The 17,627-nt window shown below is 39.8% G+C and overlaps 1 protein-coding gene across 4 annotated transcripts in view; it reads right to left on the reverse strand.

The window, feature by feature from the left end:
• Window positions 1–279: 279 nt before the first annotated feature.
• CMSS1 (cms1 ribosomal small subunit homolog) overlaps window positions 280–17,627 on the reverse strand; it is a 483,211-nt gene continuing 465,863 nt past the window's right edge. For all 4 annotated transcript variants that reach the window (XM_077480195.1, XM_077480196.1, XM_077480197.1 and 1 more), the window contains exons 4-10: window positions 17,314–17,443; window positions 11,856–11,915; window positions 11,662–11,764; window positions 10,347–10,407; window positions 2,568–2,655; window positions 1,305–1,393; window positions 280–475 (exon numbers count right to left, since the gene is read on the reverse strand). In XM_077480195.1, the coding sequence (XP_077336321.1) occupies window positions 392–475; window positions 1,305–1,393; window positions 2,568–2,655; window positions 10,347–10,407; window positions 11,662–11,764; window positions 11,856–11,915; window positions 17,314–17,443 (615 nt within the window). In that variant the 3' untranslated portion in view covers window positions 280–391. The remainder of the gene's footprint in view (window positions 476–1,304; window positions 1,394–2,567; window positions 2,656–10,346; window positions 10,408–11,661; window positions 11,765–11,855; window positions 11,916–17,313; window positions 17,444–17,627) is intronic.

Raw genomic sequence — 17,627 nt, forward strand, 5'->3', positions numbered from 1 at the left:
CTAGTTCAGTTTTAGGCCGATGAACGCTGTCCATGTCACGGTTGTCTGAAAGTGATGCTCCTCCTTTTCCCAGTCTGAGTGCTGCTGTGCTGAGGATCCCAGAAGGTCGATATCAATACAGATTTAGGTAAATATTCTACTTTCCTATGAAATATTTAGTGATTTTGAATGAAAATATAACTGGATTAAATGTTGTTTTGATAATATATGATCTTAGTCCAGCTATGTGTTTCACAGTAAATTCAGAAAACTAAAAAATTACCACTTAAACATTAAAGAAATGCTTAAAATAGGACTGATTTATTAATAAATCTTGGCACGTACATTTCACAGATATGTGCACAAATATTCACTCTAAAAAAGATGTGCTATAAAAGAAAATTCTATTGAGTTAGAACAATGCAATCTTCACAGACCCCCCTCTGCCTGCAGCAATGACACCCGACTCCAGGAGCTCCACCATCTCCTTCTTCACCTGCAAAGGAAACAAATCATGTGTTACTGCTGTTTAGGTCTACAGAATGTTTCAACTCAAACAGGCTGAATGTTGAGCTACCCTCAATAACCTAACTGCTGCTGTCACACCATAGTGATGGTGGTTAGAGCACATTCTTCTCCAACTAATCCAAAGTTCTCTACTGGCTGTGTACGATTTAGTAGTTTAAAGGACCATTTTGAGGTGTGAATGCGCTTTAATGTATTTTGGCCCATTGGAACAGTAAAATGTTGGCTTTTCATGTGGCAGAAGAGAAGCTGCAAGTGAGAAATACTTGTGGAATCAAGTAGAAATGTGAGTTTGTTGCAGGTACTACACTGAAATGGCCAAATTGGTGGTGATAGTGACCAAAATGTCCTAGACCAGTGATGGCGGAACCTTGGCACTCCTGATGTTTTGGATCTACATTTCCCATGATGCGCAACTACACTGCAGAGTGCATGAGCATTGTGGGAAATATAGTTCCAAAACATCTGGAGTGCCAAGGTTCGCCACCACTGTCCTAGACCATTAGTGCTAAATGACAGATCTTTTATTGCGGACCATATTTACGCATAGCCAAATCGTAAAACGCATTTGCTGCCTAATGGTTTGAATATGTGTAGACCACTGTGCCACTGCTTCCATGATCACAACACAAACTCAAGAAAAGCCATAAGTATATGGTTCCTGGTGCATACTGCTTTGTCCAATTACACTATTACCCTACCGATAAATCGCCAGGTGAAAAAACAAGTAATGACGCTGACCCTTGCAAATGCCATGAAAATATAGTTAAGCCAAAAAAGCATATAAAATGTATCTGTACCTCTGGAATATCCACCATCCTCCGCAGCTTCTGATCCCTCCAGTTCCAATCTAACACAATGTATTTCAGAGACTGCAAACTAAGGCCCTCTATGAACAAAGACAGAGTGTTAATATGCATATAATAACTGCACAGATCACTGAACCTATCCTAAAGTACACCACCCTACCCAACCTCACATGTATACTCAAAATGTAATGGAACCCATTCCGTTTTTGTTTTTTTTCAGTCTAAGAGCATTTTTAGGCTTCATGCACACAGGACATAAAATTGTTTACTCTGAATGCTTTTTACTGCTGGCAGGAAAAAGCAGTTTAAAAACGTATGAGCAATATTATAATTATTATTTTTTCAACATCACTCCATGGCTGAACAATGTTTAGATCCTGCCAGGAAAATCTTCTTTGTGCTTGCCACAACTGTGCAGAAAATGTTCACCGACTTTGATGGGGCTATCTACCAAGTGTCTCCTGAGAGACTCCATAGTAATCTATACTGATAAATTGCACAGGTGTGGCCAGCGCAAAGCATTTTTTACCAGCAGAATGTACATGGTGGGTCGTGGGATGAGGGTAAGTATGCATATGGGCAGGGAAGGGTGTGGTACTTTGAGGGCAAAAAGATCAGTATACTTTAAAAGTGCACTTGTTTTATTGCAGGGCTACATGAATTAAGGCAAATTATTATGATCGTAAAGTTTTTGATGGACTATTTTGTGTTATGATATAGAGTTACATTAACAACCAATTCAATTTCAAATTTCAACGGGTTTAGTGTAGTTACAGATCAATCAAGAACAGCCATTGACAGGATGATTGCCATACTGTGCTAAGAATACAGAGATGTATCAGAGTAAAAAATTACCATATTTATGATCTTCGTGTAAACTGTCACATCTTCATATTTCCCCCCTAAATCACATGTATTGTGTTTATATAAAGCATATCTCCCTGCTCTGTAATGGCATGGTCTGCAGCCATAGGGCACTTAAGTCATTCTGTAATATGATAACTTTTCTATCCTAAATTCCTCTCGCCCTCCAGGGGTTAGATGCCCACCCATAGCTCAAAGACAGACATGTGCGGGATTGTGTTGTGTTTTTTGTGTATCAGGTTCTCATGACTTAAAACATCATTATTGGAAATATTTAATATCGGCATGTTATATCTTAAACAAGGTTTCTTTGTTTGTAATCAGCACATGTATGGGCATCCAAGGACTAGAAATTCTTTATAAAAAAAAAAAAATCACAAGATTACCCACCTTGTTCTATGAGAGCTTTTATCCTTCCTGGTGTTCCTATTCCAAGATGAATAACGTTTTTCTCCAGCAGTTGCATCTGATCTTTAATCTGCAATAAGACAGAAGAAAAGGGATAGCTGTTTAATAGATCTGCAAGAACACAAAATTCAAAGCAGCCAAAGTTACTGTGTGATCCAGTCACAAAAACAGTCCTCCATAGAAGCACAAACATATAGGAATCAGATATTAAAATGTATTTACAAGGTCTGCCTGTATTGCACATCAACAACAAATAGAATTCAAACACCACTAAAACAGATGGTCACACAGAAAAGCCAGTTCCAATGCATAAGGCAGTACTACTATGTAGTAAGGAGAACTATACATTACAGGCATCCACCCTGACGGATCGTTTCATAGAGAAAGGCTATGATGGCCAAGCTTTAGAATCTGAAATACAGAGAGTACCTATGCTAGATAGAAATCAACTCATGAGAAATGCCCCTAATAAATTTGAGTGGTCATTTATCACTACCTGTTCTTCTCAATACCGATGGGTAAATAAAATTCTCCAAAAACATTGGAATGTTTTAAAAGAGGATAGAATATTGGATCCATCACTTCCTGATAGATCAAATGTTATCTTTAGGAGAACCCGGAATCTTAAAGATCTGGTAGCACCCAGTTCAACTGAAATACCAAAATGTTTGGAAACTTGAGAGTTTTTTTCCCATGCAAATGATGTTAGGTATGCAGGGACTCTAGCACGATTAGTACCACTTCCTTTTCATCACAGATAACCTTGCATATATACCAGATAGAGCGGGGGGGGGGGGGGGGTCAGCAACCTTTAGATTGCGATCTAACAGTAGATTGCAGACAGGTCACTGGTAGATCTCAGTCTGGGCTTGCTGACCCGCCATCCCAGAGCATCAGAGTGCAACGTAGAGGGACTACTTGTAAAGTTGGAGCTGTAGTAGGAAGCAAGAGCCGCATAAGCCAATGACTCCTATGCAGTGCTGGCTCCTGTCCCATGCAGCGTGACACCAACTGAACTCCACCTCTTATCCTGGCCAGCGGTCTCCAGAGTGGTGCCAGAAGCAGGAATGAAGAGATTTTCAGGTCAGTGTGATGCAATACACTGGGCATAATAGTATATGGCTGTTTTCACACTGATACACTGTGGTATGCACACACCGCGGGTGCAGTGCAGTGTACCTGCAGCTTTCCTGCATGTTTGCTGCACTTAGCCATAGACTTCTATTATATCCTGCTTTTTTACCACCTCCGACCTTTACATTTGAACAAGGCCTAAGGGTGCTGCTGCTGAACTAAGGGCTCATTCACAAGTGTAGTAGCACTGCTGCTCCTCTGAAAAGCGAACTGGGTGTGTGCTGACAGGTGGTGAGGAGGCGATATGTTGCCTCCTCATCACCCGATTTAAACCCATGATTGCCATGCAATGAATGCGATTGTGACACCGTAGTACGGCAATCACAGGTTTAAATAAGGTGTGAGGAGGCGAAGATTGTGCCCAGTGATCTTCAACTTCTCTCATGTTGCTCAGATAGATCTCCACCTCTGTAAGGTTGCCTACCCCTGAGATAGAGGATTTAATTACGTGTGGACAAGCTGTGTCATTTATCTCTTGAGGTGCTCATGTGGGTTTCAATATGTTGGCAGAACCACATGGGCACCAAATATGAAAATAGGAGAACAATTGAAAAAAATCCAAAAAAGGTACCTAGTGCACAGGGTGTCCAAGCATTTTCATCAATGCCACAATAGGAATCCAGCTCTTTTGCAGGTTGTATTCTCTAATACAGGGCTCGACAAAACCCGGGCGCCAGGTCGCATTTGCAACTAGAATTAGCGACCTGGCGCCTGGGGCAGCACAGCTGGGGGTATCCTGTCTCCGTGGACCCCCCCGGCGCGATCGCGTCGGGCCGCACCGCCGGCGGCCGGTAATTGAGCCCCCGGCTTTGAGGCCTTCTGCAGTCCTATGGTTCCTTCTGGAATCTGGCGCCCTCTTGTGGTGGCCGTTGGAATTACAAACCAGCAATACTAATGGAGCTTCCCCTGCCTGCCAGCCTAAACATTATATATATATATTTTTTATTCTAACACCCTAGAGAATAAAATGGTGGTCGTTGCAATACTGTCTGTCACACCGTATTTGCACAGCGGACTTACAAGCGCACTTTTTTGGGGAAAAAGAATTTAATAAAAAAAATAAATAAGACAACAGTAAAGTTAGCCCAATTTTTTTTATATTGTGAAAGATAATGTTACGCCGAGTAAATCGATACCCAACATGTCATGCTTCAAAATTGCTCCCGCTCATGGAATGGCGACAAACTTTTACCCTTTAAAATCTCCATAGGCGGCATTTAAAAAATTCTACAGGTTGCACATTAAGTTACGGAGAAGGTCTAGGGCTAGAATTATTGCTCTCACTCTACCGATTGCAGCGATACCTCACATGTGTGGTTTGAACAACGCTTTCATATATGCGTTCGCTTCTGCACGCAAGCTTGGCGGGACAGGGCGCGTTTAAAATTATTTTTTTTTCTTATTATTTTAACGTTTTATTTTTATTTTTTTCACTGTTCTTTAAAAAAAAAAAAAAAAAAATGTGTGTCACTTTTATTACTATTACAAGGAATGTAAAAATCCCTTGTAATAGAAAAACGCATGACGGGTCCTCTTTTATATATGAGATCTGGGGTCAAAGAGACCTCACATCTCATATTTACACTAAAATGCAATTTAAAAAAAATTTGTCATTTGAAAAAAATAAAATAAATAAAATGTCCCTCTAAGAGCTATGGGCAATGACTTGGAGACGGGGGGGGGGGGGGGGGGGGGGCGGGGGCGCTATCTTCCCCTCACTCGTCTCCATGTCAGGCCAGGGACAGGTCCAGATCGCCGTCACGGACCTGGCTCCTAACTTTTTTAGCTGGCTCCTAGATTCCAAACAAATGTGTCAACCCCTGCTCTAATATATAATATATAATATACCCCCAATTGGAGAGGAAGCAATTTAAAAAACAGATATCCCCTTGTGAAACGCAGTGGATTCATTCCTTACAGACGTATTGACCTTTAGATCTCAACATCGAGTGGAACTGTTTCATTGATAAGAGCTACGTTTTTGTTTAGTGGGGATATTTTTGGGGGATTCTAATTCCTTTAATATATAAGATTGAACATTTATATGAATGCTTGCATTGGGATACCTGCCACTTTGCAAGTTATTTTACAGTAAATGCATTTATGTTTTTTTTTTATACAGCTTCACCAATGAGGGTGAGGCACAATACCCAATGGTTTATGAAGATCTGTATCTGTTTCTATATGATTTGAGTATTAATTACTCTTATTTTTTGGTGTTGATAGATATACATTTTTTTTATCATGTATTTTTATAAATTGTTTAATGTGTATTAGTTTATGCTAAGGTATACATTAATAATACGTTTAAAAATGTATTTGCATAGTTGCAGGACTCGTTAGTTCATTTCATGTGTCCAAATTCCAAGGCATTTATAAGTCAACATTTTCATTTTAAATATTGTAATTTTGAAGTATTTGTTATTGCTAAAGAACTGATCATAATTATGTGATCGCTTTACATGATATTTTAAAGCTTACGGATGATTAACCACTTAAGGACCAAAAGATATCCCCCCTCAATGACCAGGCCTTTGTTTGCGATACGGCACTGCGTCGCTTTAACTGACAATTGCACAGTCATACTAAACTGTACCCAAACAAAATTGATGTCTTTTTTTCCCCACAAATAGAGCTTTCTTTTGGTGGTATTTGATCACCTCTGTAGTTTTTATTTTTTGCGCTATAAAACAAAAAAAAAGACCAACAATTTTGAAAGAAAAACAATATTTGTTACTTTTTCGCTATAATAAATATCCCCCAAAAAACGTAAAAAATGAATTTCTTCATCAATTTAGGCCAATATATATTCTTCTACATATTTTTGGTAAAAAAAATAAAAAATTTGCAGTAAGTGTATATTGTTTTTAGTTTGCGCAAAAGTTATAGCGTCTACAAAATAGGGGATAGAATTATCGTTTTTTTAAAATTAATTTCTTTTTTATAGTAATGACGATGATCAGTGATTTTTAGCAAAACTGTGACATTGCGACAGACAGTTCGGACACTTTTGACACTTTTTTGGGACCAGTGACATTTATACAGCGCTCAGTGCTATAAAAATGCACTGATTACTGGATAAATGATAATAGTAGGGAAGGGGTTAACACTAGTAGTGATCAAGGGGTTAAATGTATTCCCCGTGAGGTGTTTGAACTGTGGGGGGAGAAGACTGACTGGGAGTACAGAGAGATCGCTGTTTCTAATCACGAATTCCTAATTACCGTATTTATCAGTGTATAACACACACTTTTTTCCCCTTAAAATTAGGGGGAAATCGTGGGTGCGTGTTATACGCCGATCCCCGTCGATCGCCGCTGATTGTGAGCAGAGTGATCTCCGCCGAGATACAAATAGTTGAGTGTACTTTTCTTTTCTCGGCTCCGCTCACAGTAACACCCAGTGACTGCGAGCGGAGCCGAGAAGAGCCAAGTACACTCGGCTATGTGTATCTCGGCTCAGCCCAGTCCCTGCGATCTCGGCGGCGTTCGCTCCACTACGGAAAATCTCGACGGCGCCAATTTTAAATTCATCTAAGGCTGCGATGGACACTGGGGGCAAGGCTGCACTGACAAGGCTGCAATGGACACTGGGGGCAAGGCTGCACTGACAAGGCTGCAATGGACACTGGGGGCAAGGCTGCACTGACAAGGCTGCAATGGACACTGGGGGTAAGGCTGCACTGACAAGGCTGCAATAGACACTGGGGGCAAGGCTGCACTGGGACAAGGCTGCACTGGGACAAGGCTGCACTGGGACAAGGCTGCACTGGGACAAGGCTGCACTGGGACAAGGCTGCAATGTACACTGATAAGGCTGCATTGATGGACATTTAAATATAAGTTTTTTTTCCTTAAACTTCCCTCCTAAAAGTTTTTTCCTTAAAATTCCCTCCTAAACTTGGGGTGCATGTTATACGCCAATAAATGTGGTACTCTGTTTGTTTACATTGACAGATCCCATTCTGGCTCTCTGTGGAGCGATCGTGGGTGGCTGGCGGACATCGCAGCCGTGGGCCATGCGTATCAGCTCCCCCGCCTTGCAGCAGGCATGCGCACGCCCCTGCTATAACTATAAAATGGACCGACATACAACTATGGCGATTCAGGGGGAACGAGCCGGCCTGCCGCTGTATAATGATGGTGGCTGCTCGGCAAGTGGCTAATTCCTCATTGTCAATTCCTTGTATACCTCAATGCCCAGCCTATTCATACCCTTAAAAAAAGGGGACATTGGGATTCTAGGTCAACTCTGATAAATTGGAAGTAACAAAATCTACACTTAAAAACCTAAGGCTTCATGTACACTAGCAGTTCCTAAACTACCCACTAATATTCCAACCTCGGATTCCAATTATTTTCAATCTATTATACTGAAATTCATTTGGAGCTCTAAGGGGTGTAGATTTGCATATCAGGCGTTCTTGTGCTCTCAAGTGTCAGATGGTCAAACCTCGAAAATCTTGTCAGGCAGTACAATTAATTCAATGGTTACAATTCTATAGGCTAGACTACTTCCTGCAAAATCAATAGCACTAAATTCCTCACAGACTCCAAAGGCTCCATTATTCAACAATCTAGTGTTCCCACTGAGCTTACAACCCCAATGATTTAAATGGTGGATAAACAAAAGGTTTATATTGAGCACTTTCTTGACCAAAGAGGCGTTCCAAGCCCAGATCACGTTCTGAAATGTTCTACTTATATCAAATTTTAAATTTCCTAAACATTGTTAAAAAAAATAAAATAAAAAAAAGCGTGTGGAGGGTGGGGGTGGTGAATATAGGATATTACCACAGGAACTGTCTTTGAGGTCAGTTTCATGGGGGACATGACACAGCATTATATCAGCTATTCTTTGCTTTCTCTGCAAAGCTATGTCATATACCGACTTGATTGATAGACTAAAATCTGTGAGGAAGACTGTAGCATGCGAACCTCTAGAATACAAACATAAATACTTAATGTCATAGAATCTAACTATAGGTTTCTCTCTCACTGGTATCTGGTGCCCATCAGACACACCAAAGTTTACCCCGAGACTTCTCCCTTATGTTTCAGAGATTGTGGCCAGACAGGCATCATACTCCACTCCATCTGGTGAATCTGCCCCAAAATCAGATGCTTTTTGACAAGGCACATTGCTCTGATACATTCTGTCACTAAGACTCTTAAATGAACCAGTTGATGGCATTTCTGGGCACTGCCAGACACCTATCTGCTACATGTTTCTGGAAAAAATCAATTGCTATGGCTTGAAACTCTTCTGTGGTCAATATCGCTGCTGTGAATGCCAAGATTGCTCAGATTATGCTTAATGAGAAATTAATAAGCATCCTCCAGGACAAGCAGGCGAAGTTTGAGAGGGGTTGGGATCTTTGGATACACTACATGCAGCCCATATACTTAAGCCCAATAATTAGGGGATGGTTGGGCTGGATCTTTGGCCAGAATGCTTGTTCTCTCTCTTCTCTATTCTATTTTACCATTTTCTTGTCTCTATTTTTAAATTAATGTTCCCTACATTGCTCTATGCAAAGTAGAAGTTTGTCTTGTTGATACATTGTCCCATCACCCACAGCAGATGGGTTCAGACTCTGTGAAATTGTTGTTGGCATGATGCGAGTTGTAGTTTGCCTATTTCTTTATTGTGCTTCTTTGTAGGTACTGTTTAATGTGCCTTCTATAATATGCCTTCTATAATGATTTGTAAACACATCTTTACAATCAGTATTCAAATCGTGCTTTTAATGCATATCTTGTGTAATGTACATGAAAGACTGTGCAGGCTTCTGTCTGTATGATCTTATTTTGAAAATCAATAAAAATTATTGACAAACAAAAAGCCTGAATCTGATCGCTATTAGGCAGTTGTTAGGAAAGCTACTTTTTTTTGTCCCATATGTTTAATGTATATTGTACAATTACAATTATTGTACATAGTAAATACGGTAGTATTGTACATAGTAAATGTCACAGCTTAGCTCATCTCTTCTACAATAAACATAATAAAAATAAACAAATTCTGCAGTCTGACAAAACAAATCTAAAGCTGCAATTACATATAGCTCATATTTCTTATTAATATAATTCCTCACCTGTAATCTCTTCCGTTATTATAAAGGAGCAGGTTATGATAAAGAAGGAACTTTAGGACATTTTTTCTTAACTCGCAACCCAAGACTGAATTGCCTACTCATATTTTAGCCTGGGTTCATACTGATGTGGTGTGGGACACTGCATGTAACTCACACAGGAATCACAGCACATGAGCCATGGATTTGTATGATTCAAATCACACTAAACTCGTACAGGACCCTTTTTTGTTCACACCAGTGTGAACACCCATGCGATCTGATTCTGCACATCGAACTGTGTTTTGCACACTGATTTTGGGGTGTTGTTAACATAACATGCACTCCGCAATCGGTTTGCATGAACAGGTTGCGATTTTGAAGCGGTGCGGAATTCGCACCGCATTTAGTGCAAACCGAGGACCTAAAGTAACAGACAGCAAGCTATGAGCCAAGCTAACTACTATATGGAATTACTGTTATATAGGGAGCTACGTACAAAGTTCTCTTATTAATCTTAACATGTACTAATTATCACTGAAGACTTGACATACCTTTATATGTTTTGCGAATAGCTTCATTACTTTTGTGTCACCTTTGAAAGCATTTATTAATCTGTTGAGGTACAAACATTGAGACAAACTTATGATTACCTAATTACATGAACCTGAAAAAGAAGTAGGGGTATGGAAGAGGTTGAGATGTATTATAGGACCAAATTTTAAAGCAGTGGTATTGCCTGTGGTTATACAATACATATATCCTTTACAAATATATACTATTACACATTTAAAAAAACAAAACACTAGAGTAGGGGTCTCCAAACTTCCTAAAGGGGCCAGATTACTGTCCTTCAGATTTTAGCAGGGCTGGGCTGGGGCCACAGGAAGCAGATAATTCCTCAGGCTTGGTGATCAGTGGAAGTAAAAAAAATTACACAGCACCACTGTGGTAAGAAGATAGAATTGTACCCCATCATTGGTATTAGTGGGAGGAATAGTGTTCCCATCATTGGTGTCAGTGGGAGGAATTGTGCTCCATTGTTTGTGTCAGTAGGAGGAATAATTTCCAGTCATTGGAGTCAGTGGGAGGAATTGTACCCCATTGCTGGAGTCAGTGGAACAAATAGTGCCCGATCCTTGGTGTCATTGAGATGGTGCACGATCCTTGGTGTCATTGAAATGAATAATGTCGTTGGTGTCAGTGGGAGAATTAGTGCCCCAACTTTGGTGTTAGTGGGAGGAATTGTGCTTCATAAATGGTATCAGAGGAAGAATTTAGGCCCTATCATTGGTGTCCATGGGAGGAATAATACCCCACTGTTGGTGTCAGAGGGAGGAATAGTGTCCCAAGGGCTAGATAAAGGCAAGCAAAGGGACATATCCGGCCTGAGGGCTACAGTTTGGAGACCACTGCACTAGAATAATTCTGTCAAAGGCTCTTCTTCCATCCCACAGTCTTCTGCGAATAGCTGCAAAAACAACAACTTCATAGGACACAGCAAGTTCCACACCACAATGAATTAAAGGCAAAATGTTGGTGTAGTGTGGGGTAAACACTGCAATGTCCTGCAGAAAGCCGTATAAATTAACCCATCTGAAATTAAGTGAAACCATCTTGAGTTCTGTTTAACCATGGTGTCATTTACAGTAATATTTGTGAATGGTAAGAACAAATCTTTATATGGAAATTGTATTTTAGGTCTAACATGCCTATAAACAAGATAAGACATCCGTTTTCCTTGTTCCTATAACTTTGTATAACACAGCTGAGCACATGCAACTTATTAATGTTGTGTGCCAGAAACTACAATATTAATTCCAATCGGACTTTATACAAAAACTTTGATCAAACAGATGACAGACTTACTTAATTAGTTCCAGGGTACGGTGAGCAGAGCTGCAAACCACCAAGATCAGAGCAGATTTTTTCTCTTTGTGATTTTTTGATAGTTTGGACCACTTAGGGCACACTGGAATAGAGGTGATATCACATGTTGAACAATCACCACATTAAGAAAAATGCACAATTTAGTCTTTGTTCTGAGTGTGTGGCATACTTACTTTCCTTTAAATATGAAGACAGGGTATGGCTGAGGTCATTTTCTTTCACAAATGAATTATCTAGATCAGAAAATATACTTATTAACGAAACAGCTAAATAATATGGATTTTTTTAAAAGCTTTGCATTTTTTATTCAACTGTAAGCAAAATCTCTAAGCTACTGGTAAATTGCTTTCTTATTTAAACCTACAGCTCTTTTTGAAAGAATTTTGCTATGTAAAGACTGTAGTTACATTTGAGGCTGGCGTAGCCTTGTTTGCCTACTACACATAAATACTAAGCTTCCTGCTTAAATTGGCCAAACACTGTGTGAATATTGGCCATTTCCCGATGAACCTGATTTGCTTCATGGCTGGCCTTGTTGGCCTCCTTGTGCCTAACATTTTATGGAAAAATGAAAGGAACAGGACAAAAAAATTGGCTGAGCAGAGGCTACATCCAATCAAATGCAGCCACTGTTCGGGCTGCGAAATACAACAGATTGGCATGGGGGATATGTCCATGCTGTTAGTGTGGATGGAAGAACCCATTCTGGATCTTTTCGCCAATTCACGTGCCACCACCACCTTCTAAAATGGGCACTCACCAGAGTGAGTGGTGGCACATGAATTTGTGAAAAGATCCAGCATGAAGCATGCATGAAAATGTGAGAATATATATGATAAATGGAAATGGACTCTGGAAATATTATGTACAATTTTTGATATTTGGCACTTTATTGTCACGCTGTACTTTATGGTGATCGTTGGGAATAATATTGACATTATTGATGTCCTAAGGAGTGAAAGTTTGCACAATTTTTCAATATTTTGCACTTTATTGTCACGTTGCACTTTACAGTAAGGATGGTTTACAGGACATATACACTGTAGGGTTCACACACCGTATTAGTGGTAATATCACACCAGTAAATATTTGAATCTGCGCAGTTACTTTCTTTCTTTAAGATATAGCTTTTCCTAAGCCTATGATATAGGAAAATTTAACTGCAGCAGATCAAATTATAATTTATTAATATATATAATTTATTTATTTTATATATATTTTTTTGCGCCGGTGACAAAAACTTTCACTGAAAATACAGTGTAGTTTCTTTTAAACAATCCCTGTACTTCATCTCAATGCACACCAATGGAGTTTATATGTCAGGAAAGCCAGGATATCTGTATTAGTGTCCAGCCTCATCCTGGCATGTTCTGGTGCACACGCCATACTCCGCAGGTAACACAAGTCCATAGCAATAACTAGTAACTAAAGAAAAAAAGCAGTATTGCCTACAGGACTATTACACTTCCAATAGCATGACACTGCCAAGAAAAGTAGGTCACCTTTAGGCCAAACAAACTCCATTGTGAATAAATCAAATATTCCCTATAAAGCGTGGCTAAAAATAAACACGACCAGGATCATTAACCTTTTATTTTGTTTAGAAGAGAAGACAGATTCTGACTGTACTCATAAATATCATATAACACAAAGAGATTGTTTTACTGGAAATAACCTACATCACATACAGTATAACAAAATTGAGACGGAATCCATGTTTCTTCTGCCGGTTCAAGTACAGTGCAAGCAAACATGAGACCCTGTAGTTATATGTCCTAACCGCACACTGAAATCCATGCGGCTTTCTACATAAGATTTTTTTTTTAGGAGTAATTTTTCTTGTGGTTATGGAAGTGGAGAATGGAATACAGGAACATGCAAGTATGAAAAGAAAAGATTACATCTTAAAGAGACATCATCACCAGACCATTCATTTCAGAAACAATCTTGCCATTTTAGACATTCTGTTACCTACAAATGTCTCCTTTGGGTAGACATTCAAAAGCCTAGAGACTGCTGCTGGGCACTGCCATCTTGGATGTGATATTAGCAGCCCCAGCAGACTAAGAGCGGTTACTTAGGTGATACTTTATTTTATACTATTACCCTTTCGTTCTTTCCTATTTGCCTTTCCCCAGCTGCTATATAAAATCTTCAAGCAGGAAGGGGTCCGTGCTACAGTAAGTCATTGATATTTTCTGGAGTGTCAATCCCCTGGCAAGTTCAGAGGTACAGTGCAAGTCAATAAAAAACCTTTTATTAAAAAACAAAAAAACAAACAAAAAAAAAAAAAACACGTTAAAATACAAAATTTTCCCCATGCAATTAGTGACTTTAAGGGAAAGAAAAAATCTTTAAAGGAAAAAAAAATATGTTTTCAGTGTATGCATTTTTATTGTAACGTTTACCCTAAAGCAGAACTCCATCTTTTAAAAATGATTTTAAAAATAAATCAGATGTAAAGTTTTTTTTTTTTTTTGCAGCTTCTCGGCTTTGCTGCTGGTTCTCTAACAGGCTGAATAACATCTCCAATTAGCCCAGGTTACTCCAATACTGTGAGCAGTGATGAAGTCATATCATGCAGTAATCCTCTGAATCACTAAAGGAAGGACACCAGGACATCATATGACCAGAGACTGCTGTAAGGTATATATAAAGGGAACTTTAAAAAAAAATGAGGGGTAGGGAGTGTGGAAGGTTGGAAGGGTCTAAAGCAGTGATTCTGAACCGGGGTTCCTCCGGAGGTTGCTAGGGGTTCCTTCAGCATTGGGCAATTTCTGCCTCTGAGATAAGTTCCCACTTACACCATCTGTAAGGTGGTAATTCTTCCCAATGACCACAAGTGTAAGGACCATTCCTCTTACTGACCATCACACTAATGCGGCCATTCTCAACTAAGGTTCCGTGGAAACCCTGGGGTTCCTCCAGAGGTTGCTAGTTTTAGCAAGGGTTCCTCAAGACCTGAAAATTAATTTTGGGGTTCCTCCAGGGTTAAAAGGTTGAGAAAGGCTGGTCTAAAGCCTAGCACACATGGGCTGAATGTGGGGCGACATCGGGCAGTTCAATAGAAACTGGTCCACATTTGGCCAGTGTGCATTGCAGCTGTTTCAACCACCTTCTGTTGATGGGACATAACCGAAAAAAAGATGTTTTGTCTATATTCTCTGCATTCAACAAGCTTCCAAGCACATGATTCAATAACCTGCCAAAAGAGCTTGCCTAGGTAATGAGCAAATATGGCTGCCCCATATATAACACATTATTACAAACTACAAATAAATAAAATACTTTTAAACATCAACACTGATAAAATTATCAAAATCAAAAAAAGTTAGAAGTTAAGAAGTTTGAAGTAATGTTAAAATATTATTTTTTCTTTTTATAAAAATAACAAACAAGTCATTCTTGCCTGCTCTGTAACTATTTTGCACAGAGCAGCCCCTCTTCTTCTCGGGTCCCCTGCCGACGCTCCTGGCTCCTCCTCCCGCCCACTGTCCCCTATATCAAACCGCTTGCTCCAATTGTGTGTGCTTGCTCCTGAGCCCCGCTCTGTGTGTCCATAAGACACACAGAACGGAGCTTAGCTCCGCTCCCACTTCCTCCTAATGAATAATGACTGATTGACAGCCAATGGCTCCCACTGGTGTCTCTGAGCCAATGAGGAGTCAGAGAGCTGAGAGAGCAGCTGCACATCACTGGATCAAGATTAGGATCGAGTAAGTATTGGGGGAGATACGGGGGAAGCTGCACACTGAAGGTGTTTTACCTTATTTCATAAGATGCATGGTAAAAAACTTTCAAGCGTTTCAACCACTTTAAGAACAAACTATTACACTATATAAATCGTTTTTACTATTAAAGGTATAAAAAAGGCAAAACTTATTTTGTTTTTTGTTTGTTAGATTTGGCTGGAACCTCTCAGATTTTAATGCTATCTCCCCATTGGAAAGTCATCATCACTTCCTGTTGAGTCTACAAAAGGGGAAGTGTGGAGCAATCGCTCTAATGATGAAATTGATTAATTATAAAATGAAAATGTTTTGGCTTTAGACATACACTATATTATCAAAAGTATTGGAACGCCTGCCCTTACCAACACATGAACTTTAATGGCATTCCAGTATTAGTCTGTAGGGTTCAATATTGAGTTGGTCCACCCTTTGCAGCTATATCAGCTTCAACTCTTCTGGGAAGGCTGTCCACAAGGTTTAGGAGTGTGTCTATGGGAATGTTTGACCATTCTTCCAGAACCACGTTTGTAATGTCAGGCATTGATGTTGGATGAGAAGGCCTGTATCACATTCTCCGCTCAAATTCATCCCAAAGGTGGTCTATCGGGTTGAAGATAGGACTTTGTGCAGGCCAGTTAAGTTCCTCCACCCTAAACTCACTCAACCATGTCTTTATGGACCTTGCTTGTACTGAACCAAATCATTTGGTAGAGGGGGAGATTATGGTGTGGGGTTGTTTTTAAGGGGTTGGACTTGGTCCCTTAGTTCCAGTAAAGGGAACTCTTAAGGCATCAGCATACCAAGACATTTTGGACAATTTCATGCTCGCTCGCTTTGTGGGAAAAGTTTTGGAATGGCCCCTTCCCGTTCCAACATGACTGCGCACCAGTGCACAAGGCAAAGTCCATTAAGACATGGATGAGTACGTTTGGAGTGGAGGAACTTGACTGGCCTGCATAGAGTCCTGACCTCAACCAAATAGAACACTTTTGGGATAAATTATAGCGGAGACTGGGAGCCAGGCCTTCTCATCTACATCAGTGCCTGACCTCACGAATGTGCTTCTGGAAGAATGGTCAAACATTCCCATAGACACACTCCTAAACCTTGTGGACAGCCTGAAGTGTTGATTTTGTTATAGGTGCAAAGGGTGGGCCAACTCAATATGGAACCCTACGGACTAAGACTGGGATGCCATTAAAGTTTGTGTGCGTGTAAAGGCAGGTGTCACAATACCTTTGACAATATAGTGTACTTCAACTCATTTTGCCATTTTCAAATAATTAATAGAGTTCGAAGTTATGTGCCTGGTTAGTACAATGTATTGAGCAAAGTCCAACTGAAACAAGCATAGCTAAACCTCACCTAATGCTGTGCCACATTGCAACCTGCAGATCAAGGCTACTGTGTTACCATTAGGCCGTCTATCAAATCATACCAAATGAGGTAAGAGTATGATAATACATTAATTTTACCGGAATACATTTGCATCACTTAATTAGACAGAGAAAGTACAGAACGATTCCTCACTTATAGGATCCATTCTGTTTTAGAACTACCCAGCTACAAGAAACCGCTTTGTTTATAGAGGTAATGGCCCAAAGTGTTAGCATTGGTATAAATAAAGTGTATTTTTATTTTAGACAGGAAAGGACCTGTTCAGATTTCTGGAAAATGTAGTTCTTACTGACGCGAAAAGTGTGATTAAGTAATATTTCACATATATCATCCTGGTGACAGGAAGGTATGAATGGAAAGGAGGCTGGTCAGATAATATTCTGCGATTTAGGGGGCATAAAACACATGTTGGGAATCAGCTCAGGGCAAATGCACATGGTTAGTTATCTCTACAAAGGAAAATATAAAAACTCACTTATGCAAAGTTGAAGACTGTGCTTACCTGGCAATTTTAGTTCTTCCAGTTCTATAACTGACCGTGTCTTGCTATAATGTTGTACCAACAAATTCTGCAGGTCTTCTGCTGTTCCAGGTTTTGGCGCAGAAGTGGCTAGAACATCAGTAATTGTCTTCTGTATGCAAGTACATCAGTGGTTAAATGTTAAAACTCATATTAAATGTCATATGTTCTGTATATAAACAAAGATGTTTATCATACAAGTTTTAGTTAAAGTACAGCAAGCAACATGTAGAAACCATCCAATGCCAATATTATCTTTGCCCCATGCACCACACAAATTGTACATTACGTTAAGC

This window comes from Lithobates pipiens, unplaced genomic scaffold, assembly GCF_037356315.1.
Source record: "Lithobates pipiens isolate NorthernLeopardFrog02 unplaced genomic scaffold, aLitPip1_a1.2 Scaffold_16, whole genome shotgun sequence".
Taxonomy (NCBI): Eukaryota; Metazoa; Chordata; class Amphibia; order Anura; family Ranidae; genus Lithobates; species Lithobates pipiens.